General features: G+C 46.1%; 1 protein-coding gene across 1 annotated transcript in view; it reads left to right on the plus strand.

The window, feature by feature from the left end:
- The window catches only part of LOC108936990 (nuclear receptor coactivator 3-like), a 45,857-nt gene extending 19,543 nt beyond the window's left edge, over positions 1 to 26,314 (plus strand). Inside the window, 24 exon segments of the mRNA XM_018756690.2 lie at positions 5,810 to 5,892; positions 8,531 to 8,581; positions 12,360 to 12,464; positions 12,742 to 12,902; positions 15,395 to 15,495; positions 15,785 to 15,959; positions 17,065 to 17,241; positions 17,406 to 17,492; positions 17,615 to 17,755; positions 17,843 to 17,990; positions 18,125 to 18,540; positions 18,650 to 19,722; positions 19,997 to 20,111; positions 20,223 to 20,399; positions 20,616 to 20,843; positions 20,927 to 20,976; positions 20,978 to 21,027; positions 21,383 to 21,554; positions 21,733 to 22,035; positions 22,595 to 22,696; positions 22,854 to 23,100; positions 23,364 to 23,544; positions 24,046 to 24,268; positions 24,699 to 26,314. Coding sequence (XP_018612206.2) covers positions 12,379 to 12,464; positions 12,742 to 12,902; positions 15,395 to 15,495; positions 15,785 to 15,959; positions 17,065 to 17,241; positions 17,406 to 17,492; positions 17,615 to 17,755; positions 17,843 to 17,990; positions 18,125 to 18,540; positions 18,650 to 19,722; positions 19,997 to 20,111; positions 20,223 to 20,399; positions 20,616 to 20,843; positions 20,927 to 20,976; positions 20,978 to 21,027; positions 21,383 to 21,554; positions 21,733 to 22,035; positions 22,595 to 22,696; positions 22,854 to 23,100; positions 23,364 to 23,544; positions 24,046 to 24,268; positions 24,699 to 24,713 — 4,428 coding nt within the window. The 5' untranslated portion in view covers positions 5,810 to 5,892; positions 8,531 to 8,581; positions 12,360 to 12,378 and the 3' untranslated portion in view covers positions 24,714 to 26,314.
- The last annotated feature ends 1,429 nt before the right edge of the window (positions 26,315 to 27,743 follow it).

The following is a 27,743-nucleotide window of genomic DNA, read 5'->3' on the forward strand; positions in this document are numbered from 1 at the left end:
TTCCTCTTTTGTTCTTTTTCTCTTTTCTTGTCTCAAGGCTTAATGCAGATCCCCTATCAACCAGCCCTTATTAGAATGCACAGCAGAGGCTTCATTCGTCTTTGCAAAGTTTTTTGCTCTGCAACTTCTGAAATGTTCCACGTGTACGTATGCCTTCTCGGCACTGGCCTTGAGATGCGGCCCCCTGTTATGCCTGGCTTCTCCGGGGCCCGCCGCGGTGGTGTTTCGCACGCTACGTCCTCCGTTGATCTCCGCTGTAATGCGAACCGTTTTGTTCGCGCGTGATGTCAGGCGGCCGTTGGGTAATCGCGGACGCAGCTGACGGCCCCTGACGTTGTGGATCTATCTGTAACCCCGGAATGGAGTCTTTCTCCTCGCTCCTCCACCCTGTTATGGTGACATGTGCTCCTGAGTGTGGGTGAGCCAGCAGTGCCAGGGTGACTCATGGAGCTCCGCCCACGTGCCCACAAAGATGAGAGTCACACCAGCAGCCGTGCATGCGAATGAAGTGCTGCGTTCCGTTTTCTTTCTGCTTTCCCTCCTTCCAGATCTACACATTTTAAATCGACAGTCACCTGTGTTCATCATCACGTGGTCTTTGGTACGCCTTTCTACACGGTCCAGCCCAGAAGAAAGCGGGGAGTGCCGTGGATGGGAAGGATAGCTGCACGTTCGAGCACAAACCACTTAGTGGGTTTGTCCAACAGCGGCACTCTGTGTATGTTGTGGGTCACCTGTGTCAGAGGAGCCCAGGAGATGCCATGATTCACAAATTTGTGAGATGCTCAGACAACATGCTTCTTGAAAAGCTGATATTCGTCCTGGGCCTTTTGCGCTGTCCTATTAACCATTAACTGAATGGTCTAATGATCAGGTGTAGGGTTTGCTGACATTGTTAGGCTTGCGTGAGTGTCTTCCCACAACCAGCTTGACTCACTTGGCATAGCACAGGATTTGCGCTTGTCTGTAGACTTTGTCAGAGTAAAGACGCAAATATTTTTTCATGACGCGATTCTTCTAACCCTATCTACGCCTTTACGTTGTCGAATTTTAAGCCTCTTTCAGATCCTAGACATGTTAAGGCTTAGGAAAAAGGATATACTGGAGGGCCCCTTTCCGTTGTAATTTGCTATTTATGGTGTCTGTCATTTTGTAATGCTGGTCCTTCCCAGTGGCTCCCGACTACGTGAATTCGTAGAGTGGAAGAAATGTGCTGCAGCCTGACAGCGGCCATCCATTCCCAACGCGGATGGGGAAATCCAGAGCCCTCTTCGCGATGAAAAACAGGAAGTCATTCGGTCGTCTTTATTTCCTGTTGTAATTCAAATTTCAACAGACGTTTTTGGTTTGCAGTGGACCTGCACGCGTGTGGCTTTGGGTGGAAACACAGATGCGATGCCAGTCTTTTTCTTTCTTTCTTTCTTTCTTTCTTTCTTTCAAGTTTGCTGTACAAATCTGCCTGTAATTCATTATGTCGGTAAGACAGTGCATGATAAGTTCTTCTTGTTTCTTTAATTTATAAGGAGGATCAGTGTTGTGCGCTCTCTTCCCTTGCAGCAGGTGTGAGAGTGGGATCCCTTCTTCCAAATTTATTTGGCAAAAAAAGCGGTATTGTTGAGGGATGCCCAAAGAGGGTCCTGAGAGGACTCAAATCAAGTGTGTCCAGTCTTTGTTTTAGCTCAGTGTTTTGCTTGCACACACATCTCGGGGAGCTCAGATTACATGTTTTATTTCAGGCTCGAGTGTCTTTGCTATTCTTGTCCGCGGCCTCGCTGTATTGCGCCGAGCAGGTTGACACACATACAGGACCGGACTGGACCAGAGACGACAATCGCGGCCCTGCTTCCCCATTTTTACAGCGTTCTTGGGTTCCACCGCATCGTTTCCCACTGCCCTCAACAAGGGCATTGCCCAGTGGTCTGGGATGGCCTTGTTTACCAGATACTTCCTTCACAAAAATTAGTTTGCATGCTGCTTATCTGAAAGGCCGGTCTTTTGTTGGCTGGTTGGTTGGTTGGTTGGTTGCAGGAGAGGGGAAGTTCTACACAGCTTCTCAGCATGCAGTCGAAACATACAGTCTGTTTCGTCCAGGTGAATGTCACAAAGCATCTAATATGTTCCAAGTCCTGCTCACATATCATTCTTGAGTTTTGAATGTGTTCATTCTGTACTGATGAGAAAGGAATTTATGGCTGGTTTCTGTGTGCTTCGAAAGATCTGTTCACGTAGAGCAGTTTTATTTTTGCTCATGCAAATTGGACATTTTGACGGATGCCCATGAGAAGCTGCAGGAGAACCTATTGTTCAGATCTGGCTTTTGCACGTGCCATTGTGTGCACAGTTCTGTACATTTTCTTTCGTCCCCCCTCCTAGTTGTTTGGGACGATATGAACCTCAGCGTTTCGTACAGCTTTTGGTCACTGTGTTGTTGTTTTTCTGCCTCTTGATCCGTAACCATAGCGAGCCTTTGAATGTACTGTACACACATGCGGCCCGTGCAGGATTTCTCGGCTGCTCTTTTTTCTCGTTTTCAAAAAGTATGCATTTAGTGCATGCTTCCCCCCCGAACCCCGCAGTTCTTGTGGTGCTGAGCTGTAGATGGGGGGGGGTTTTATTAGTCGCAGCAGTCTGATTTGTTAAATAGGAGGCCAGGTGCCAAACTGTGGCTTGGCTGCTTTTTACATTTTCTCTAACTGCTGTTTTTGTTTTAGGGGACCAGGCTAAGAAAAGTCACCGAAAGTTCAAACAATGTAGCTTTATGTGTAGAATGGAAAAATGAAGGACAGCCTTGTTGGTATGGTGCCATTTGTGCGCTCGCTCTCTCGCTCGCTTGCTCGCTCCCTCGCTCGCTCTCTGTAAGAGAGAAGGATGAATAACAACCTGCGACTAACACCAGCATACAGGCATTTGCTTTGTATTTAATTTATTAATTTGTACCGAAGGGTTTTAGTTTATTGTGACTTTGTCTCGTAGTTGTTTTTGCCGTTGCTGCTTTACCTGTGCTTTTGTTTTTCCAGCACTCAGTTTGGCTGATTCTGTAACGCTGGGGCACGACGCAGTTATCTATTGGCTCTAATGACTATGAACCCAGCAGGTAGAAGTGAAATACTAGACATTTTTGAACGGTTACAGAGAGGATGGAAGGTATGGCAGTGAATGCCTTCTGACCTCCCTCTGTGACATGTTCAACCTTCCGCTTTGATTCGGTCATCATATACAACCGTTTTTTATTATACGCTCATATGCTCACGGTTTATATAATCGTAATGAGGGCTTAATGATTTGCCGGAGAGTAGGCCTTGGTTAAAAAAAAAAAAAAAGGCATTTAAAAAAAAGTGTTCAGTTTCACTCTGTTATGGACATGCAGTAAATTCTTTCAGTTTAAGCAGTTTATCTTTCTCTCAATAAAACACAGATCGGTTGTTGAAGAAAGGTCTTTGTTGGGTTTTTTTTTTTTTTTTTTTTTGAAGGCCCGTACATCACACAAACTAGAACGTTCTTGACAGCCTACATCTGGTACGAATCACCGAGTGCAGGAGTCGGTCAGACGGCAGAGCAGCAGTCGCACATGTATGGACTCGCCCTGGACCCGTGGTGATGAGTGGATGCTTGGCAAAAGCCAGCTTCGCCGCCATGTCTGCCACCGGCTCTCTTTGGACTCAACTCTGAACGGGAGGAAAGAGAGGAGTTTTACAGTTTTGGCAGGGAAGATGGCGAGAGCGGAAGCGCTCCTTGTTGTCCCGAATACGGCGTCTAAGAGGAGTCGGGCCACGATAATGGCTTTGCGTAATTTCTTGTGCTCTGCTCAGCTGAACTTTCATCTTTTGTGTTCGCTCTGGGTCTTTTCCATAAAGCCTGTTTTCAAGTCACAGGGTTCCTGCGGGGGAGAAGCAGTTTAGTGTTTCTTAAAATTGCACTTTTTTTTTTTTTTCTTCCCCCCACAACCTGCTGCGTCAACTGCTGTCCTACACTTTAAAAAGGCAACATTAAGTAAGATAGGCTATGAAACGTATTCCCAGATCTCCAGAAGGTAGTTCTGAGGGCATTTTTCTGTCCGCTCCAAACTTTCGAAGACACTCGGCACTGTGGCAGACATGGGCCAGCAGGTGTCGTAGCAGTTAAAGTCATTGTTTAGCAGTGGAAGGACCTATTTGAACCCTGCTTCTGTCATAGTACCCTTGATCAAGGTACTTAACCCTGAATTTATACCATTAAAAATCACCCAGCTTTATTAGTGAGTAACTCGTTGTAACTGGCGTAGTGTAGAGCACGTAATAGAGTAAGCCACTGTGGACAAAGTTAGAGAAAGGAGTCGGCTAAAAGAAAAAAATATATGTGTACCACTGGGCAATCGGTTATGAGCTTGAGGACAGCATGGGAAAGGGTACGTTTACTGTGGTGCTAAACCTTAGTGTTCTTCGTTCCTTCTTCGGCAGCTGTGCCGCGTTGGGGACGGCAAGCCTGGTACAGGGTTGCGCTGCAGTTTCAGCACGCGCGATGCTGCGAGGGGCCTGGCGAGCCCCGCGGGATGGTCTCGGGCTCCCGCCTCCTCCGTGTGGTCTTCTCCTTGGGTGTAGCATTTCTAAATCGGTGGCAATTGTAACCACTAAGCATACAGCGCCTTTGTTTGGAGAGAAAAGTAAGCTGCATCCACTAGGGGTTGAGGCCCGTTGAAACGGGGGCATTGCCCACTTTGGGACCTCGGCCCCCAGGCCGTGTGGTCGACATTCCAGTTCCACGCTGTCATCGCTGGCGAGCTGCAGGCCCCAAATCCTGACATACGACTGTAACGATGGAGCTGGGTTCCAAGTTTTGCCTAATAAAAGGAGGGTTGGAACGTTGTGGAGCTTTACGTCCGCGTCCGCTCAGTTTTATTTTGGATACCAGGAGTAGAAGGGACAAGGGGTGTAATCGGTGGGTAAAATTGTACCGCTAATGAGACTACACCTCCACACGTTTGTGGGAAATTGGTGCAGCTGGTGGTAAGGGGTTCAACATCACGACCGCGGAAGGGCTGCGTGGCCTGCACACCGTCAAAACGTAACTCGGTTACAGCGCGAAGGCCTCGGCCTTCTGTCAGGCTGACTTTTATTCGAGCTGTCCGAACGGGGTGCCTTTCCGTTACTGCGTGTAGTTCTTGGCCATTCCGGCATTCCGCTAAAGCAAATATGTAATCAAAGCCATAGGGCCTGTTTCTGGGCATTCTTGGATTGTCGCTTGCATTTATTGGATGATTCACGGGTGTTGGGGAACGCTGTCCGGACAACCCTAGCGCTCTGCTTATTTAATGGCAGTGTAGGCACTGGGCTGCAGCAGTGTTGAATAGAACACTGGGTTCAAAGCCCGAGGCTACTGGATCAAAGCCCACTCGCTGTACTGCCGTTGTCCTTTATTTGTGTTAGCCCGTTTGCTTATTAACAAAAACCAGATGGAGAAAATGGATTCAGAACTCTTCGGTGTTAAAAGTACAAGTTGTGTTATCGAACCATATCCACGCGGTTTCAATGAAAAGTGGAGTTCTGGCAGTCGTTCGAACCATATTGTTGGCAATTTTTTCTTTTTTTTTTTTTTTTTGCAGTGGAAATTCATTGTACGCTGCGCTCGCTCTGCACTACGATGGTCTGCGAAAAGCAGCATGCAAAAAAAAAAAAAAAATTAGCTTTGTTGCTAGGATTTGGGATCATGAGATGTGGCTTTACACGCTAAGACCTGGAACTCCTCGAACGCTCTGTCCCGTTACATTCATCATTAGTGTCGTGCTGACCGGTGCTCGAGGTGAAGTTCTGAATGGCTTTTGTTTGTCTTCCAGCTGGGCGGAACCGGACCGAGGCGTTGACCTGACCAGACCCCTGCTGAGAAAGCGCTTACACTGGCATCCTCCTTCTGCCCAAGGTGGGTGAACCCCTCTTACAGATTGTTAAAGCAGGAGCTGGTGTGTACTTGTGAGCTGCCTTTACACTGATTTAAAAGTTTGACCTAAGAAGGGGACAAATATTCTCCCGCAGCATACTGGAACAGGGATCCCTGGTTCTACGCAAAAGAGAAGACCGTGCGAAAACTCAGGCGCTGTTAGCCGCATAAGTAAAACGGACAGCGGTAATGGGCTCTGCAGCATGTGTACGTGTACGTGAACAAATACGTGGATGTGCAGACTGCTTTAAAGGTTTGCTTTGTCAGCACGGGCGGCGAGCGGCACGGGGGCACGGCTCGGCTCTCGGAGAAGGAGATGGGTTCCAGAGCGATGGGAGGGAAATCAAATTATTCTCCCTGTTCCAGCTGTCAGGGAGACAAAAACAAAGCATCCATCTTTCTTATTCTTTGTCTTTCGGGGTGATGGCCTCCAGGGACTAAACCATCGTATGGGTGGGAGGGGGGGGATAGTGTTCTGGAAGTGACTTTGGAGTTCTGCTCTTTGAAGGCCTGGAGTGAAGTGTTTTTTTTTGTTTTGTTTTTTAACGTCTTCTCCCGGCACAGTATTTCAGAGAGGAGTACAAGTAGTAGTTGCAGCAGTAGCAGTGATACGAGCAGCATCAGCGGGGGTCATGGTGCCTTCAGCAGCAGTAATAATATGACAGCATCGGTTGTTGCAGCCGTGGTAGATGCAAGAACTATGTTAGCGGTGTTAGTAGCTGCAGCGGTGCTGATAGCAAGCGGACGTGTTATTTCTCTTTGTCGTCATTAAGCACTTAGCGGACCTCGGGGCGAGGGTGGGTGCACGTGGGCCGTGAGCGCCTTACGCCGAGGCTCCTTGTGAGGGCCATGTGCACATTTCCTTTTCCAGCTGTTTCCCGGGGCTGTTGATCAGAGAGATTCCTTTAAAAGTTAGGCCCATTTAGTGCGTTTCACGTTTAGGGGGTTTGAACTGAAAACATCGAACCTTGTTCTCGGTTTATTTTGCGGAAGACTTGAAAAACTTGTTTTGCTGTGGGTTTTATTGTACTTTGAGAAGACATGAAGCAAATGTAAGTTGTGAACTGTTTTTTGCCCCCCCCCACCCCCCATATCTTGTACAGTGTGATGAGGGGAAGGGTCCCGCTGGTCCCAGGCTCCGTTCTGTGCGCTGAGAGACCTGCTGCCCTGGGGGTTCGTGTTTGGTGCACCTCAAGCTAATTCCAGCAATCACTGCCTCGTAGTCCGAGTGCGCGGCCGCCGGGCGAGACCTTAGCTAACTTGCTATGCCCACACACGGAGCCTCCCTACATGGCTGAAATCGGAACGAGACAGCGCAGGCGGGGCAGACAGGAAGTTCTAATATTGCAGCCGCTTCTCTGTGTGCTTTCTTTAGTATGAGCTCCATGACCAAACAGCTCTCTGCTTTATTTTTTTTTTATTACTCTTGCATAATAGCACTTGATACGTGGCCCCTTGAAGTGTGCATGTGTGTCGAGGGCTTTCCCGAGCGCATGTGCACGGTCTCGCAGCCCGCAGAAGTTGTCGGTTGACGCACGCAGTCCATGCGCGAGTCGTGTTATTGTGGCATGTCGTGTGATCGTGTTCGGTGTGGATGATGGGGTAACGTGAGCCTTCTCATTTCAGGATCTTAATTCCCGCTCGCTGTCTCTCCTCGGTCGGGAGATTGCTGTATTTTTAACATACTTTATTTACATTTAATGGACAGCTGGTAGCATAGCGGTTAGAGCTGCTGCCTTTGGATGCGAAGGTCGCCGGTTCGATCTCCAGCTGCAGTACCCTTGAGCAAGGTACTTGCCCTAAATTTCTCCAGCAAAATTACCCAGCTGTATAAATGGGTAAATAATTGTAACCTTGAAATTGTAAGTCACTTTTGAGGAAAGCATCAGCTAAATTAACAGATGTAAATGTGCACATTAATTTAGCAGACACTTTTCTCCAAGGCAACATATATCTCAGAAAAGAATACAACGGTACGCTACACCTTCTGTACCCCCACCTTCCTAGGGCTCCCTGTTCTCTCTGTCTGTCTCAGGATTGAAAAATTGGCATGTGATTAATTGGTGAGTGCAGAGACGGAGGGGGCAAGGCCCGGTAGAGATCCTCACTGCAGGGGGTGTGAGGATGTGTGTGTGTGTGTGTGAGGGAGGCAGTCGTACATGGGGAGATGGAGAGAGGTGGATACGGTGAGCCGTGAGAGGAGAAATGAAGAGATGGGGGCAGCACGCCTTGGGTCGCGTGCCTCTGCTCCAGTGCTTGCAAACGGCAGCCTAATGGATTTCAAACACAAATACATCATTAGCCCTGCGAGTGGACTGGTGCTGTACCTTCCTGTCCCTCCTGCCCCTAATCCTTTTCCTCCTCATCCCGCTGGAAATGAGTGCCATCTCTATTCCCTGCCAGATTGCGATCATGTAAAATACTGGAAGCATCGGTTCTCGTTATCACGTCACCCTGGTGCTCACAAATGGCAGACTACCAAAAAAAAAAAAAAAAAACTAATTTGTTTGTTCATATTTTCCATTCCAGCTCCTTTTTAATGGAGTAGTAAAAATATAACGTGCCTATAACCCCCAAGCTCCGCATCCTATTAAACAGTTATTCCTTATTCTTCTTGCAGGATGTGAAGCTGAATGAAAGTCTGTTCTTATCATTCTACACTGCTGAAGAGGTAAGTTGATGACAACCTTTTTTTTCCTTTCTTTTTTTTTTTTTATATAGAAATGCAATAGACGAAGCTAATAAAATCCCTCCACTCGCTCGTTCCACGGTCCAAGGAGCGTGGACCGAGAAAGGCTTGCTTTGGCCCTAGTTGTGAACGTCGATGCTCCGCAGGTGATGCAGCGTGTGGGTAATTACATGTGGATTTGTTTTCACGGGCCTCCATGGCTCAGAAGAGACATGACCTTACTTCGATTTTTCTCTTTTTTCAACCCCCACTTTTTCATGAACTCGGTGCACCGGGGGAAGTGAGGGGGTGAGGCTGGGGTATGAAAACAAGGGCATTGCTTCTATTATCCGGCAACAAGAGACCAGGAGAGAGGGGAAGGAAGTCGACCTGGGTGCTTCTGGGAGGCTGGGAGGGGAGTAGGGGAGTAAGTATGGGGTGGATACGTTCTTAGATTTGGGCTAGAGGGGTAGACCACACCCCCCCCCCCACCATCTGAGCAGCAGGGAGGTAGCCGCCTCTCAGCGCACACAGATAGCATAATCAGCCAGGGTAATTGGCAGGGGATTATCCCCTGTAGAATGTAGCAGCAGGATAATGAACGGCAGCCACTCTCCAGACTCCATTAAACGGAAGGTGTCAGATGTCTGCTGTAAACTGTACTAACTACCCAGACCTCCCCTTCGGCCGCCTCCTCTCTCCTCCCCCTGCTCATCAGCCCCCCCCCCCCACTGCTCCCCACTTCAAATGGCTGTACTACAGTTTCGGCAGCGTGTTTACATATGTATTTTGCGTTGCTCTGCTCCTCTCAGAAGTGAAGGAAGACTGCGGAGAGCGGCATCTGTGTCTGCGTGTGGGCACGCTGCTGTTTACTGAGCGCACATGTGTTTGCACACATACAGTGAGTAGTTGTGTGTGTGTGTGTGTGTGTGTGTGTGCGCGCGCGCGCGCTCCCAGTTGTTTGTGTCGCGGGCTGCTCGCTCGTTCGCTTTGCCGCGTGCGGAGCCAAAGCGCTCTCTCACTTGGCAGGAATGTGGCAGCGAAGGCCACGGCGACCGTCATCGAGTGCCGCGGTTCAGCTCGGATTGTTTACGCTGCTTCGTATCGTTCACATATTTATTTATCCAGCCGTCGCTGGCTCTCTTCCAGCACTTAACCCCAAGGCCACCTGTGCTTTCTCCTGATTGACAGGCCACTTGTGGCTGAGTTCTTAATTACTTTCGACCACTTTTCAAAGCGGTGGGCGCTTTTTAGACATTGAGTCTTAATGCAGTGACTCCCGTCTAAGATGCACAGCACACTTGTTTTTTTTTTTCTTCCTTTTGTTTTCAGTGTGCCCTACCAGTCCGAAGTTCGGGTCCTCCTGCTGAAACTTAACGAAGCGCCCTGTATTTGTAAAGCTGTCGCCCGGAGAAAGGGTCGCTCTTCTGAGGAATCTGGGGTTTGGAGACAATTTCGGTTTCCCTCCATTTTCAAATATTGGCTGAAATTAAAATGCTGTCAGCTGCAGGGGAACCGGTTTCAGGAAAGCGTGCTCAGAGCGTGCTCAACCGATACTGCGTGTTCTTTATGTTGGCACACAGTTGTGCTCTGTCAGTTCGCTGGCGTAAATGTCGAGCTTACTTGCGCCGTCACCCGTGCAATATCGCAGCTGTGGCTTGTCGATGGTCAACGCTGCGTGCTCCGGAGATCAGGGTGGTAGACTGAGCTGTGTGGTCGGCTGGGGGGTATCTAGGAGCTGTTGGAATAAACAGCCTTGTTTTGTGTCTGAAGGTGTTTTTTTTTTTTTTTTCCTCCTTTTCTTTTTTCCATACCTACGTAAATCAAGCCACCAGCTTGCTTCGCCTGTGGCCTGCGATTGACTTTACCCGCTATGCGGAAACTTGGTTGCGCGCACGAGACGAGAGGTGACCCATTTCCCTGGGGCTTTCAATCGCTGGATAGTCATTTATTCTCCAGCTCCCACAGTGCAGCGTGCTTGATTTCTGCTTAGAAATCTATGTCTCACTGGAGGCAATATCTTTAGCCCAAGAAGGCAAAGTGAGAATTTTCATTTTTTGCTTCGCTCAGAATGCCTTGTATGTTTTGTTTTCTTCTTGCTGGTATTGGCTTTTTAAACGTCTCCTGTTAATCATTTGCGAGTGGCCCCCAGACAAATAAAGCTGGTGGCTGGTGGTCTGTGGAGACCATGCTCCAAAGCCCATTTGGAGAAAGAGACGTATAGGTACACTGTAAACAAAGTCCTCGACCCCTTTATTGGGGAATCTCTTAATTTCCCTCGTTTTCCTTTCTCACCAGTTCGTCATATGTAGAGCTGTGCTTTTCAATTAGGGCCGTGTCGTTTCTGACACGCCGGCGGGGGCGAAAATGAACGCGGCACGCTGTAAACGTGGCAGAAAGGGGCTCCAACGTGAACTCTTCACACCGAGCTCTCTGTTTAATTGGAAAATTGGGTCCCTCTGTCTTTTAAAGCAAATTAAATGTAACACGATCCATCGTTATTGAACCCTATTTGATGTCATCCTGCCTCTCTGAGCTCCGGCTGCAGATTAGGCTTGCTAATTAAGGCAAATGGAAAATGGCACGTGAACTCAATGAAACATTTCCTTGGCTGCCATGGCCCGGTCCCTTCGCTTGAGCCCTGGGCTCAACGAATGGCATGTTGACCGACCCCGGCCACGCGTGCGTCTCCTCGGTGACGCTGATGCCCTTTCTTTTGGTACGGGATGCGCCGGCTGGTGTTTGTAGGCCGTTCGGATTTTGTTTTTCGACAGAGAAACGGAGCGATGGACGGGGTGCTCAGCTGGCCTTAGTTTTTCATGTTTTGAGCCTTTCGGACCTCGGAAAGGTGACATTTTTAGGAGCATGCTGACTGAAAGCCTGACATTCAGTGAAGTAAGAGGTACTTTTTTTTGAATCGCTAGGACTGAGTGGCACCATGGAGACTGTGGTTTCGTGGTCTTAGGTTGTCTCACAGGTATAATCTGTTCCACAAGTGATGTGGATGAGCAGTATATGGCTATGGTTAACTGTGAATGTTTAAATTGACAGCTCTTTGAAATGGAAATGGTAATGTTTTATTCGACAGGCAGTTGTAGTAGAAGTTGGTCATAAATGATGTTTGTATTATTGACATTGACGTAGTAGTATATATTCATTGTGTAAGACCACGGAATGCAGTTTAGTTGACTCAACCACTACTGCAGAGGCACATATTATCAAGTTTAAGCTTTAATTACAATATAATAGTTTCAGAAGACTGTTTCTCAAAGACTTTCAGAAAATTTCCAGCTCTCCTCCCCAGGGGCTCTTGCTGCTATACGTTTTACTAGTGACTTAGTAGACTTAATGGGGAATGCGGTCAGGTTCCGCTGATCACGGCTACACTTGTCCACCCTTGTTTTAATTTTTCCTTTTTCAGTCAGCCGCTGTCATCAAAAGTCAACATGGTCACAGTGCTCCTCATGCCGCTTTGTGGTCTTGGGCCATGTGAGGGAGGCTGGAAGGGGTGAAGGGATCCTGTCTAATGGTGTTTGTCGTAGGTCATGGCTTACTGTCAGCGTCGTTCTGATCCCGCACAGAGTGCATCTCGGCTCCGTGCCTAGGTGTGCTGTAGTCCCACCTACGTCGATTACACCAAAACATTACTCTCCAACAATATGTCAACATGGATGTGTGACAAAAAAAAAAAAAAAAAAAAACTGTTTGGTACCGTAACTGTAGTTTTTCAGTTTTTTTTTTTTTTTTTTTTTTTTTTGGCCTGCACGCTGTATTCCTTTAGGTGCTGATATGTGTACAAGATGAGCGGCCTGGGGGACAACTCCTTGGAACCGCTGTGCTCTGACCGCAAGCGCAAACTCTCCACCTGTGACACGCCTGGCCTGGGGTGAGTCGGAGAGGCAGGTTGTATGTGTTCAAGCTGCTTACAGTGGGAGAACTAGACGACACTCCAAAGGTGCAGTTACTTCCCATGTCAAGATGGCTTTTGAATGTGTCCCACCCTGCTTAGAGTGTGGATCCTGTTGTCCGATAAATAGCGTGTTGACATAAACATTCATTACACCTGAGTCTCCTGTCACCTCGTTGAAAAATTTGATGGGTATGCAAGATCCCTGAGGGGTTGTCATGGTGATGCGTACTAAACAGTATTCTGCCCTCTCCAGGTGTGACAAGAGAAGGCGGGAGCAGGAGAGCAAATACATCGAGGAGTTGGCTGAGCTCATCTCGGCCAACCTCAGCGATATCGACAACTTCAACGTCAAGCCAGACAAGTGCGCAATCCTCAAGGAGACCGTTCGGCAGATCCGCCAAATAAAGGAACAAGGTACAAATCCTTGGAACTGGTTCTTGCCTATTTGTTACAATAACCCATTCAGTTAGAAATGGGCGACGACCAATGCAAATACAGATATGAATACCTTGCACAACTACAATGAATGAATGGTCTAGGATTTTTTTGATACATTACTTTATAAATGGGTGGCACCGTGGCACAGTGAGCTGTGCTGCTGTGTCTGGGTGGTGTGAGGATGTGGGTTTGATCCCCACTCGGTCTGTATGGAGTTCAAACCCATGTCTGTGTGGGTTTCCTCCCACAGTCCAAAGACATCCACTTCAGTTGGACTTCGTGTGTGTGAGAAAGTGACAGAGAGGTGGTGTGTTGCATTGGTGTTTAGATGAGTTACTCACTGTAAGTAGTGTATCTAGTAAGTCACCTTGGATAAATAAGGTGTGCGCTGGTAACACTATGTAGTGTTCACTGGAGAAAACCATCTGCTAAATGAATACATGTAAATGCTGTACAATTTTGTGTTCATTACAGAATGTTACATAATTTTATGTAAATTTTTTTTTTTTTTTTTTTTTTTTTTTTTTTTTTTTGGTTCATCAGGAAGTGAGAAACAGGCTAGTTGGGTTTGGTTTTGTTATGATGTATGCTGGAGGACTGTGGGGTTTACAGTGTAGACCAGTGTAAATGCATGAGCTGTCCTGACATTGCTGTTGGTGCTGGCTCAGGTATTGGGCTTGATGAGGAAACGTTGACAGTTCTGAGAATCTTTGCTATCTCGGTAGGAAGGGGAAGAGGGTACAGCCATCTCACTTTGTGGAGAGGTGTTACCATAGTTACAGGAAGTGAATAATGAAACGGCGCGCGCGCACTCTCTCTCTCTCTCTCCCTTTTGTCCCTCCCTGTCACATTCTCTCTCACCCTGCTCTCTCCCTTTCGCCCTCTCTCGGGTTCTCTCTTGCACCCCCCCCACCTCACTTGAACAGTCTCTTATTTCAAGACTTATAAAAAGCACCTAAAGCTTCCTTAGTACAGAGTGAACTTCTCGAATGAAACACCCCCTTTTTGTCAGACTTGAAAGGGCATCGGTATTTCCTTTAGGTTCCTTACTTTTCTTCACTGCTGTTCTCAAGATCACACATCAGTTAGCGTGAAAATATCTCACCATTTACAATGCAGAGGAAAGTCTTAGTATCCCTCCATTGAGTGTGTGACAGGTTTGACATGGGTCAAAGTCTATCCTTGAACTGGCTCCTGTGTAATAAGCTGAGACTCTTGCATAATGCAATCCTTAGTCGAAGACTGAGTGATGCTGCCCCCTGCCTGCAACTTGTTCTGTGTGTTGTTTAAAAAAGCCTTTGTAATTCATATTAATAATCATGCCAAAAAGCATAATTAAAAAATATAGTGTGTGATAAGTATGTAAGTATTTAAACAGCACTGCAGCTTTAGTGGTAGGGGTACCAGGTGTACCAGGTAATTTTGCTGTTGGCATTAAGGGGATGCAAGCACCTATCAAGTGACATCAGAAATTACTTGGGTAAAATAGGGTGGGACTGGCATAGGAAAGTGTTGTTTTGCAGGGAGAATCTGCTACTCATTGCTGTGTTGCATGACAGAAATATGGGCAGGTTGGACTTGAATGACTTGCCTAAAGGGTAAGTGCATTCCCCTTTTAAGTCTTTGAACATGTAAACAAGTCTACTGAGGACCTTCCACTTTGTAATTGGAACTCCTCCTGATTTAGGCTTCCTTCTTGTTCGGGTATTAAGTCTTAAGTAAATCAGGGATTTATTAAATCGGTGAACATCTGGAGAAACTCACTGCTTTACAATCATAAGAATCCTGGTTTGAAGGTCAATGTCAGTAGCTGAAGTTTTTATTTATGCATAGAGAATGGAGGAAAGGGAACTCTGTCTCTTCTAGAACTATGGTTTTGAACAACTCAGCCTTTTGGAAGGGATTATGGAGCGCACATACTGAGTATGTTCTTTAATTATGAACTTGAAAGACACACAAACCTTGCGTGGTATTTGGAAAGTTCATGGAACTGAGTTTGTCTTTGCTGTATGAGAGCAGGTTCCACATGAACCTGTGGTCTGACATGTGGCCGCTGTGACTGTGTTGCATTCTGAGAGCATCTCATAGCTGGCCAGCTCTTTACTGTGTTTTATGCTATGGGTACCGTGGACAGTGATGACGTGATTCGTTTCCTCCCATTAGGAAATGCATCCAAAGGCATGGTCTGTTGTGTGCCTACTATACTGTGTGCTCTTATGCATGACTTTCTCCTGCTGTAAATTACTCAAAACCATCTGAAAATGTATTACCCCAAATCTTAAGCTCACCCACTAATAAAATTCCCACCAGCAACCACACAAATAGGTTTAAGTTAATCTGGGCGGTTTGCCTGCGCTACTCACTGCATGCCTGGTTTTGAGAAATGGCAAATGTGGAGAGGCTGCGGCCTTGTCATGTAATTACAGCTGGGAGCTCTGACACAAGCTGACTCGTGTGTCTGTCTCCAGGGAAGGCTTCTTCCAATGATGATGACGTCCAGAAGGCTGATGTGTCCTCCACAGGCCAGGGGGTCATCGACAAGGACCATCTGGGGCCGCTTCTGCTGCAGGTGAGCCAGAGGGCAGGGGCCAAAGGTCAGCAGTTAAACACAAACACTAGTCCTTGATTGGCCACTTGATTAATGGCATCGCAGGGTTGGGACATTAATCAGAGCCGGCTGCTGCGTTGCCATTCGATCTGGACACCATGATGCAGGTGCTCTGTGAAGAATGGATGAAAGGCTTGGACGTCTCTCCTCCTGTACTTCTCCCTCCTATTGCTGTTCTTTCTGCTCTCCTCTGTTTCGTTGTCAAGTCATTTGCTTCCTGCTTATGATCTTTCATTCTCTTCATTGCAAGGCGCTGGATGGCTTCCTGTTTGTGGTCAACCGAGAGGGCAGCATCGTGTTTGTGTCTGATAATGTGACACAGTACCTGCAGTACAAGCAGGAAGAGCTGATCAACACCAGTGTGTACACCATCCTTCATGAGGAGGACCGCGAGGAGTTCCACAAGAACCTGCCCAAGTCCAACAGTAAGGACACAGTGATTCAAAAGTCCTGCCGGTTCCCTATAAGCGCTTAGAAATCACTTTTATGCACTCAGTGATTAACAGCGTTTTTTTTTTTTTTTTTTTTTTTTTTTTTTAATTGAAACATGTTTATGTCTGTGGTGTATATATTTGACGGACTAATAGTTTATCCAGGATAAACTCTTGTGTCTAAGGCGTAATTTAACGTAATGTGATACCTTCTGCAGTCAAGAGCATAACCAGCGATTTAACAGCAGCGGGCAATGCTCCTCATATCTCATACACTAAGAGTTAAACATGCAGTTCATCTACATTCTATTCTTGGTGATGTTTAGACCTGTTAAATGGGAATTTAGTACCGCCTCACCAACCCAGCTCTGTTTCTTTCTTCTTTTACACTTTGTGTATCACTTACGTCCTGTATGTGCTGAGGATCAGTGCAGTTTCCGCTTAAGAGACTTTTCAGCGGACTGTTCTGTTTCTGTTTCACAGTACACACAAGTACTTGCCAGACTCTACCTGTCGAGAAAAGAATATGGAGACACTGACTTATATTTAGTAAATCTGAGTGACCTCAATCTTACTGTAGTTATATGCTCTTGAAGGGGAAGTTCACAGCTTGTTGTTCGATTCTACCTCTTTTTAGCTGTTGACGTACTTTTGCCCAAGTCTCCCTGCAGTGACATACTGCGTTGCATCGGTGTATTCTATAGTACTCAATAAATGCTGGGTATTTTTTTGCACATGGCGAAATGAAGCTGACTGAGTTTTGATGGCACGGGATGGAAAATGGATTGAGGATGTTTCTTCTACTCTGCATTTAGAGAATTAGAAGACCTCTTGTCTTCTCAAATCCTTTCTTCAAAATTTAGAATTTGTGAGGATATTCTTATTAATTGTATTTATTGGTCATTTCTAAGGATAGAATGCCCATTTGTTCTGTGGTGTGGAAAAGGTTCTTTTGTGTGTGCGCCTGCATTTGTTTTTGGGTGCACTAAGCCCCCTAACAAACTCTATTTTATTTTAAGGTGGTGTTCAGCAAAACAGGAGTGTCATTTTCTTGTAATTCTCCATACTTAGCAGATCTGACATTTGTGTCTTAACACAGTGAATGGGGTGTCCTGGGGAGGTGAGGCTCCCCGGCAGAAGAGTCACACCTTTAACTGCCGCATGCTGGTCAAATACTGCCATAAGTCTACGGAAGAAGGGCCTGGTAACCCTCGGTACGAAACCATGCAGTGCTTCGCCCTCAGCCAGCCCAAAGCCATGATGGAGGAAGGAGAAGGTAGAGCTGTGATAGATATTACATTAATATAATCCTTTTTTTTGGGGTGCCACCTAGTTGGAGTTGGAATCCATAAGTACATACATAGTCTGTACTTCTGGGTCTATACAAGGTTGTTGTTAAAGCTCTGTTGAGAGATGGTAACGGATTTCTCCTTTCCTCAGACCTGCAGTCGTGTATGATATGTGTGGCTCGTCGCATGACTGCTGTGGAAAGGACAGAGGTGTTCAACACGAGACATGAGCTTTCTGGTGAGACTTTAAAAGAGGACCCTGGAGAAGATCATGAGGAATACTGCGAGCCTCTATGTACAATACCTCTGTTAAGATATAGCAGAATGCTAACTGATTTTGTGGTTGGTTTCCCTAAACAGGTAAGCTGATCCACATCGACCAGAATTCTGTGCGTGCGTCTATGCGACCAGGTTGGGAGGATCTCCTCCGCAGATGTATTCAGATGTTCCTCCACCACAGTGAAGGCCAGCCCTGGTCTCACAAACGCCATTACCATGATGGTACGACCGAGTGACAGTTGTCGTCATATTACAGTTTTCTGGGTGTAATTTATCTCACTTGTTTCTTTTTGCCTTATATGTCCACAGCTTTGATTCATGGTCATGCAGAAACACCTCTGTACCGGTTCTCACTGTCTGATGGCACTCCAGTCACAGCCCAAACCAAGAGCAAGCTGTACCGGCATCCTATCACAAATGAACCGCAGTGCTTTATTTCTACTCACTTGCTTCAGAGGTGAGACCCTGTTGACCACCTTGACCACCTTGGTTTACTTTTAATACTTTTAACAAAGTTTTAATGCTCAATGCTGATTTTTACCTGTCGTAATTACTAAGATGTCTTAACGACCAATTGTTTTCGGCTTTCAGGGAACAGAATGGATACCGTACCAGCCAGGGCAACATGATGCCGGGTAGCATGAGACCCCAAAACATGGGGAATTCAAACCCCAATGCCCAAATGAACATGTCAGCTGGTGGGGGCATGGGCATGAACAGAGGCTATGGCATGAGCGAGCAGGGCCACTTGGGCCCCATGGGTGGCTCCATGTATGGAAGTGGCAATCGGATGATGAACCAGGTCGGCCAGATTAACCAGATGAACCAAATGAACCATGCTGGCCCTGGCATGCAGCAGCCCCCATTCCAGGGCGGTGGTTATGGGCTGGGCATGAACAGCCCCTCTCAGGGCAGCCCAAGCATGACCATACCCCAGCAGAACCTTATGATGTCTCCTAGGACTCGTGGGAGTCCCAAGATGGGAGCCAGTCAGTTTTCTCCTGGAGGTAAGTATTTAAATCATGATAATTTCTTGGCAATCGTGATGTTTTATGGAGGTCTTAATTAATTGTTCCATTTTAGACAGACTCACAGATGTATTGACTTCTGTTGTAGGAATGCACTCTCCCATGGGCCCTGGCGGCACTGGGAGTGCACCTGGTGGAGGCAGCACTGGAACAAATGGTTCCTTCTCCAGTAGCTCGCTCAATGCTCTACAGGCCATCAGCGAAGGGGTTGGCAATTCTTTGTCCTCCAGCTTGACCTCCCCTGCCAACAAGCCAGACAACTCTCAGAACATAAACCCCATGCAGTCGCAGCCGCTATCGAACCAGCCATCTAAACCCAGTCACGGGGACTCCAAGAGCCCAGCAGGCATGTACAGTGGAGGTATGGACCAGCACCACCACCAGCATCACCTGCACCATCAGCATCTCCCCCAGACAGGTGAAAGCAGTGGGGAGAGGTCGGAGAACCAGGCTGTGTCACATGGCACCAAGGAGGGCGGGGAAGCAGGAACAACCAGCAATGAACCTCACAGAAGAGTGCCAGATGGAAAGGGCCACAAGAAGCTGCTGCAGCTCCTGACATCTCCCACCGAGGAGCTGAGCTTAGGTGTGACCAGTGGGCACCCACCCCCTTCGCATGGTGCCACTACACCTCCTGGGACAGAATCCAAGGAGCCCATTGGCTGCGTTACCAGCCCATCACCCACAGGTGTGTCCTCTACTTCAGCAGTGTCTGGTCAGACCCCAGGGGGAATATCCACCCTGTCTGCAGCCCACTGTACAGCATCCCTGCAAGAGAAACACAAGATCCTCCATAAATTACTGCAGAATGGCAACACTCCAGATGAAGTGGCTAAGATTACAGCAGAGGCCACGGGGAAGTCGCTGATGGGACAGGAACCTGGGATTGCCGAACTGTCTGGTCCTGGGGCTGCAAGTGGAGGAGCACCGCCTTCAGGCACAGCAGATGTGAAGCAAGAGCAACACAGTCCCAAAAGGGAGAAGAACCATGCCCTGCTCCACTACCTCCTCAACAAAGACGATTCCAAAGATAGGGGCAGTAAACCAAAACTGGATGAGATGGAGGGCAAGGGCAACAAAGGTGGCTGCAGCAGTTCAGGAGCCATAGGCACCACCTCCGAAAACATACGGGACAAGATCAAGACTGAGCCACCCGATGAGGTGATTGCTGCAGTTTTACTGTCGCAGGGCTGCTGTAGGGATGACTTCTCATAATACTAGTATTGTTACTGATCATCATCTTCATCTGTTCAGTTGCTGTTCGGTTTCTGTATTGCTGTATTTGTGTCCGACATGGCTTTGTTGCAAAATGCATTTTAGTACTCTTGAAACCAGTATGAACCCCTGAGGGGTACAAATCAGTATATGTTAATTAGTGCTGTGAACATGTGCTCTGTTCAGTAGCGTTTTCATATGAGCCCCTTTAATCTCCCAGCTTGAATCCATCCTCGGAAGTCTTGGGAGCTCTGCCTCCAGTTTTTATCCAGACGCTGGAATGGGAAACGATGGAGGGAACAAGCCCCAAACCTGCTCCGACGACAGCACACAAGGTACCCCATTTTTTTTTTGCCCATTCAGAGGTATTTCTCTACCCCTGCCATCCGTTTCTGTGTATACGTTGCCCGCTGTGATTGTCCACCATGCATGTCCTCGTGTTCCAGGTGTCAGGAGTCCAGGTGTGGCCTCGGTGCCCCGTGCCCCCTTCCAGAGGGCCACATCTGTGGACGGGAAGCCTTCGGCTGGGGCAGCAGCCGCAGGGCGCCGCAGTGCCCCCTGCAACATGCTTGTCAAACAGGAGGGCATGATGGGGGGCCTGGATAGCTTCCCTGGAAACATGGGTGTGTGTCCACAAGGTGGTGTAATGTGTATCACCTTTTGTCCCTTTCCTTCCTGTTTCTCTGTGCTGTTTTCTATGGGGTCTGTTCATTTTTGTTTTTATTAATGTTCTTACCGCATCACTTCCCAGTCCACTTGTTTCAGACGTTGGTGTTGCTGTTGAGCTGACTGGGTTTTTAATGGCAGGGTTTTTTTTGTGTGTGTGTTCATGCCTTTAGGAATGATGAATAGGGGCGCTGGGGTCCCTCAAAGTTCCCCTATGGGAGTTTCCGGGGACTGGGGGATGCCAAGATCCAGTGCCAGTCCAGTGGCTTCAGCTGGACACCCTTCCATGATCCGCTCAGGCATGGACTACAACAAGGGCATGATGGGAGGTCCCATGGTCAGTCGATCCAACAGTTTGCCTGGAAACAGGTCCATGCTACAACAGCAACTGATGGAAATGGGTATGCAGCATTAATGACAGTGAACCAACTTTAAGTTAATGAAGCACTTTCATGTGAGGCTAATGCAAACTGATTTTCCCCAGGACCGAATGATATGAACATGGGCTTGAGTCCCTTCAGTCAACAAGCAGCACCCTAGCCAGTCCCCATCCTGGCCAGATAACATTATGGGGATGGACAACAGGTAAGCCAGAACCACTCCTTGAATTTTTCAGCAGGCAGATGAGTATTTCACAAATCACTTAAATTATTTGGATTAAATCTCAACATGCTAATGATTTTTCTGCAAGGCAAACTTATAATAACTACTGATGCTTTATGAAAATGTGATTATCATCAATTCACTTGCCCAGATATAATGTCCAGGAAAAGTGAGCCTGTGCATGCTGCACTTCTGGTGTCAGGGTACATTAAGTAGGATACATCAAGGTACATTAAAGTACATTAAGTAGGACACCTCTGGTTTTCTGTGTATTCAACTTATGCATGTGGGATGTAGAAAGTGTCAGTACAAAGCCTGAACATCTTGTGTGTTTTAGGCGGCTCATGGGCAGCAGCCTGGATGATCTACTGGTGCCACCATCCACCAGTGAGGGGCAAAGTGATGAACGTGCCCTCCTGGACCAGCTGGACTCCCTGCTTAACAACACGGATGTGATGGCACTGGAAGAAATTGATCGTGCTTTGGGCATCCCTGATCTTGTCAGCCAGGTCAGAATTAGTCTGATTCCGGATCAGTACCAGTGTTCAAGCATCATGCTGTTAATATTTTTTTTTTAAAAAAAAAAAAAGAGGAGAAATTGAGTGTGAGGGTTCATAGGACTGGTATTGCTTTGTTCATTCATGGGATTCCCCATTGTGTTCAGCCTGCATCTCTTTCCTTCTACAGGGTCAAGGTGCAGAGCAGGTTTCAGAGCCTTTCCCAGGACAGGAGCCTTCCATGGTGATGGACCAGAAGTCCATGTACAACCAAGGCTACCCTGGTCCACCTGGGATGGCCATGCAGTCAGCCTACAATGGTCCAGCACAGGGCCAACCGGCTGGATTCAACCCTATGATGAGCCAGATGGGGCAGCAAGGCAATTTCCCCATGGGTGGCATGCACCCCCGAGGCAATATGATGAGGCCCCGCATGATGGGTGCCCCTAAGCCCTTACGCTTGCAGCTTCAACAGAGACTGCAGGGCCAACAGGTACCAATCTGTCCAAATGTGCATCACTTTAACCTTGGATGTCCACCAGACTAGGCCATGAACTTTAGGGAATTATATTTGTGTTGATTTGTTTTGCTGCTGACTGTGGGCCAGAGGTGAACACATAGGAAAGATTGTCACTGGAAATGAAGAACAAGGCCTTTTATTAACCAACATATTTAAACATTAACAAAAACAGGATATATACACACACACACACACACAGACTGAAACCACTTATCCCAAGCGGGGTCGTGGCGAACCAGAGCCTAACCCGGCAACACAGGGCGCAAGACTGGAGGGGGAGGGGACGCCAGTCCATCGCAAGGCTCCCCAAGCAGGACTCGAACCTCAAACCTGCCAGAGATCGGGACCTTGCCAAGCCCGCTGCACCACTAATTTTCTGTAGTAGCTTGCATGAGGAGCCTTATTCGGGGTTACAACAGCAAGATTCAATGTCCTATAGTGCTATGTTACTAGCCATTCTATTACTGGCCTGATGACTTTGCCGTTTCTGTAAATGACATGTAGGAACTGTTTCTCGTGTCCTATCCTCCAGTTTATGAACCAGAATCGCCAAGTTCTTGGGATGAAGATGGAGAACCCAGCAGGTGGAAACCCTGCACTGCGCCCTGGCATGCAGCCTGGCATGAGTGGACAGGTACACCAGTCTGCTTTCCACGTGTAACCAGAATGTATCCCCCAGCCAACACATAGAGCAAAGGGCAGCTTGAAGCACAGGTGTATGTATACAGATGGGGGCTTTATGTAATTAAGATGTTTGTAGGTAATGTGTTCCTTTTGGCTTGTGCTCCCAGCCAGGGTTCCTGAATGCACAGATGATGGCTCAGAGGAGCAGAGAGATCATGAATCTCCAGCTGAGGAGGCAGAGGGTGATGATGCTGATGCAGCAACAGCAGCAGCAGCAACAACAGGTTGCAGCTGCAACTGGGGGTTTCAGCCCCCCTCCCAATGTCACAGCCCCCACTAGCATGGACAACCCCATGGGAGGACCCCCCATGACGCAGCTGGGACAGCAGCAATTTGGCTATGGCAGTAACTATGGTGAGAGCTTGCTACGGGTGAGAGGGGATTATGTATGGCTGTAGTTTTTTTGTTAGGGTTTTTTTTTTTTTTTTTTTTTTTTTTTTTTTTGGCAGGAGGGCTGCCTGATTCACTGAAAACTGGTTTGTGGAATTACTGAACCTCTGGTGGTGACTTTATGTATGCAGTAGTGTTTGCATATGGAAAGTTTGCACATGGAAGGTGTGGATTGTGTACATTGAACGTGTCTTTTTTTTCCCCCCCTCCCCCCCCTTGGCTTGCAGGCATGAACCAGCAGGGGGATCCCTCCTTTGTACCCACAGGCAACAGTCCCCCCAACCCCATAATGTCTGGTCGTCTAGGTCTTCCTCAGAATCCGATGATGCAGCAGCACCTCCAAGGTGGTCAGATGTACCAATCTCCAGATGTGAAGAGCTGGTCACAGGCAGGCATGCCCAGGAACAAGTAAGACCTCACTGAAACACCTCAAAGCTGTTTTAGGCACTCAAATGTGTCTGCTGTTGTGCAGAGTAAAGAATAGGCTTCAATTTGTATATTACCAATTTGACTGCAGTTTTAAAGTAGTCTGTTTGAGATGTTGCTTTACAGTATACTTGGATTGTATTGTGTCCAGAGTAATTCAGTTTGGCATTACGACAGCATTACACCAAGACCTTCACACATGTAATGCTGTTCCAGTGTGTAACTGATATTACTCCTTTCAGGTTTTAAAATCAAAACAGAACAAGCATACTATTGTATTTTTATCACTATTAATGTGTCATGTTTTCTGGAGCAGTGGAGTACTTCCGACCAACAATATAATAAGTCCCGTAATATTCAAAGTGGTAGTCTTTGTTATAAATCTATGACACACATAATGCTACTTATTACCACATTTGTTTTTTCTTTTAATTACATTACTGAGTGCCTGTTTACAGTTAAATAAATCACACTGTGTTGCAGCTCACACCTTCAACAGCAGTTCCCACACCAGGGGAATCCAAGTTCACACCCCCAGCAGCAGTTTGCCCATCAAGGGAACCTGGGTTCGTACGGGGGAATGATGGCGAATGGATCCATGCCAGTCAGTGGCAACGGGGCTCACATGGGTCAGATGTCAGGCCAGATGATGCCAGGCCAGATGAACCCAATGGCCATGGGCCGGATGCCTATGGGACCGGACCAGGTATGGGTTTCCGGGGGATTGGTAAAAATGTTTACAGGACTTAATTGTTGAATATTGATTGGCATCTATGCTCATAGGGCTGTAGGGTTTGTAGACTTTCATTGTGTCCTGGCACTGAAATTAAATTGATCGCATCACTGACTTTTGCAGATGTGATACGTATTTTTTAGGTCACGCTGGTTGACGGTACATTTTTCCCCAGCAAAAACCAAGGGATAGTTTTCCACCTAAATAATTAGTTTTAATCATTCGATTGATAGCTGGAGCAAAAAAGTTCTGCAAAGCCTATAGCCCTTGTACATTTGACAATCTCTCTGGGTTTATTAGGGTACAAACAAGACATTAAGTGAAAAATGAGATTCAACTTTCTATAATTCCACTGTAGATCTACCTGAATCTCTTTCCTCCTCTTTTTCTCTTATGTTTCCAGCAGAAGTACTGCTGAGCACGGACCTGAGTTGCTCTGTGATGGAATGAAGACTCACTGTGAAAACTGTGTAAACAGATGTGCGCTTGCTGTGCGGACCCCAAACCACGCTCATTTAAGCAGTTTGAGCATTGGCCAGTTTCTGCAGCACCTCCCCTTCAACATAACAGCCTACAGAATCCACACCATGCCGGAGTATGGCCCTGGTGGACAGATGACAAACACAATCCATAGCCACCACACAACATGTGTGTGACACTGACTGTGATGCAGACGGACACAAACACACGAGTGTATAATTTTTCTATATTTAAAATTCAGAATCTATTTATCTAGTTTTGTGGGGTTCTTGTCCCTGGACTGTGTTGTTGTTGCTCATGGGAGGTACCTCGATACACTGGACCAAGCAGAGATTGGTCTGACCGGACAAGCGATGAGGCCTCCTTTCAGATGTAGAATGTAGGTCATGCAGTATTTTAGCCTTCAGCGTGGGGATACTTTTTACTTTGAGATATGATGGGTTATGGTACTACGCAAAATGATTAAGTTGTGATTGCACTTTACAGAGAGCTAATAATTGAAAAGATTGTTGCAATATTTCTTGGTTATTATTTAGCCTTATTCAAGAATTAATGCACGCAGGGGCCCATTATAGCTGAAAGAAGGTATAAGGAAAAGTGGTAAGCACATGTTTATTATGCAGATTTAAGCAATAACCTCCTTGCTTTAGGCTGAAATTGAAAGGGAGCGTCATCAAAGTAAAGGTACTGCAGTATTAGATGTGAAATCACATTTTAAAAATTGTGAATAGGATCTGTAAATAAGCTTAAAATGTATCATATGCTTTTGTAGGTCACATACTGTTTTTGCACAGATTGTAAGGCTTGATATTTAAAATATAATTTTCTGATTGTGTCTTGTAGGTCAATACAACCTTTATTTTCATTTAAAAGGGAGGGGATCCTCTTACCAGATCTCATTTTAGTCCATCTTTCAAAACCTTAAATGGTAAACTTTCTTTCCTTTAAGAAAGGCAATTTTTCTTATACTAAAACCAAGATATTTTTTCTAAGAGGATAGCTCAAATTTGGGAATTGAAATGTAAGCTTGTAGTTTTTTAAATTAAAATTTAATATAGCAAAGATTTTATAACTTTCCCTGGCCTTACAAAGAGGAAAAAGACATGATACGAACACAGCCTAAACATGCATGGGTCTCTGGAAAAGTGTGTAGATTTCATTTTAAGATGCTTCTTGAGGCTTGGACAGTACCTAATACATGAGCTTTTAAAAATTGGTGATCCATCGTGAAAATTCCTGTTCACCTATAGCTTCATTTTTCTGAGGCTTTGTTTGAAAAGGGTTAATAGTTTTGAGTGTGACCACAAGAACCAGTTGTCAGTGACTACTAGTGGTGCTGTAGTGTTTTTGACTTGGGTTTTATTTATCCTGCTGTTAAATAGCCAAATGTTTTCATATTGTATGAAACTGGGTGCAGTACCACATGTATACTCGAGTAAATGAGTGCTTTAGATGGCAAGGGACAGATTAAAAAAATAATGCTCCAATTAACTTCTGAGGTGCTTACATATAACAGGAAGCAATGAAATGATGTAGAAAGGCTAATAGGTAAATAAAGGGTTGGTTTGTATATTTTATTATGCGCCTACCTTAATTATTCTGTATTAAGGCCACTGTGGGTCATATGGTTATTTTTTTTTTTTTTATTTACTCTTGAAAATCTTCAAGAACTCTACCTTGTAAGACATGCGCAATCCAAAGATTTTTTTTTTTTTTTTTTTTTTTTTTTTTTTTCTTTTCTTCCTGCTTAGAAGTTTCTGACATTGAGTGGTGGTTTGTATTTGTGTATGCATTCACTCATATGTACACATGGATACATATGCTGTAAATTGTATCATAAATACTTCATGTTTCCAGCTCTGCAATTGTTTTATTTCTGTTTCAAAGGATGGCCAGTGGAGGACTTGTTGCTGTGTTGCAGAGATGTTTAAGATTTACACTTTTTGTCTGTGTATAGACAGTTACAGTCGTATTGTAACTAGAAATGGGAAGCCATGTTTGTAAGAACTGAAACAAACGGTAGAGATGGCAAGTGTTTCATTTAGCATCCAACAGGCTATTTTTAAGGTGACTACTGGGAAAGAAAAAATTCACTAATTTAATATAGCCTAGTTTATTGGTTTAGATTTTTGTGTTGTGCAAAAAAAAAAAAAGAAAAAAAAAAAATCAGTGCTATAGAAATTCCAGCTCAACCTTTATCTACACTGTACCTCTACTCATTCTGAGAAATAGTTACACCACTCCCCACCCTTACTACATTTTGTTGGCTACAGGAAAAAGGCAGCAAATTCTCTGGTCATAATTTCAGGATTAAATCACTGTTCCGTTTTCATTACTTATTTCTTGATGTTAATATTGATGTAAATACAAATTTCTATTTAAAAAAAAAAAAAAAAGGTCTTAATGTTTTTGTTCCCCTTCCGATGCACATAATGCCCACAGTCCACATCAAACTGAAGCAAATGGTCAGTGCTATGATACATTAGTTCTGGAGAGCTGATCTTGTGTATGTAACAATCTTTCGGATAAAATGTGGAAGAGCGATGCATCTGTTTCCAGAGGAATCGAAGATTATGGAACTAACTGGACAATGTCCTCAAGGGATTTTTTTTTCTCACTGTCAATATTTTACACTGAATTGAAAAAACAGACCTTTTGGAAGGATCATTGTACTTGAGCTGATACAGTAAGAACTGCCCATGTGTATGAATGGGTAAATGTAAATGGATTTAGAGAAAAGCATGAGGGATTCCAAAGCACAGTTCCTTGGGCTTGTTACAGAAATAAACTACAAGCATGTAACCAAGCCACTTTTGCACAATGATCAAGTCCATACTTCTATTTGTAAGGCTAGTAAACGACCACACTGGCAGTGTCTGCATGGTTTGCAGTGATATCGTGGACATCACTCTTATGTCAACAAATTATCCAAATGTCTCGTCCACAGGTCACCAGAGCAACGAAGTGG

This window comes from Scleropages formosus, chromosome 2 (genome assembly GCF_900964775.1).
Source record: "Scleropages formosus chromosome 2, fSclFor1.1, whole genome shotgun sequence".
NCBI lineage: Eukaryota > Metazoa > Chordata > Actinopteri > Osteoglossiformes > Osteoglossidae > Scleropages > Scleropages formosus.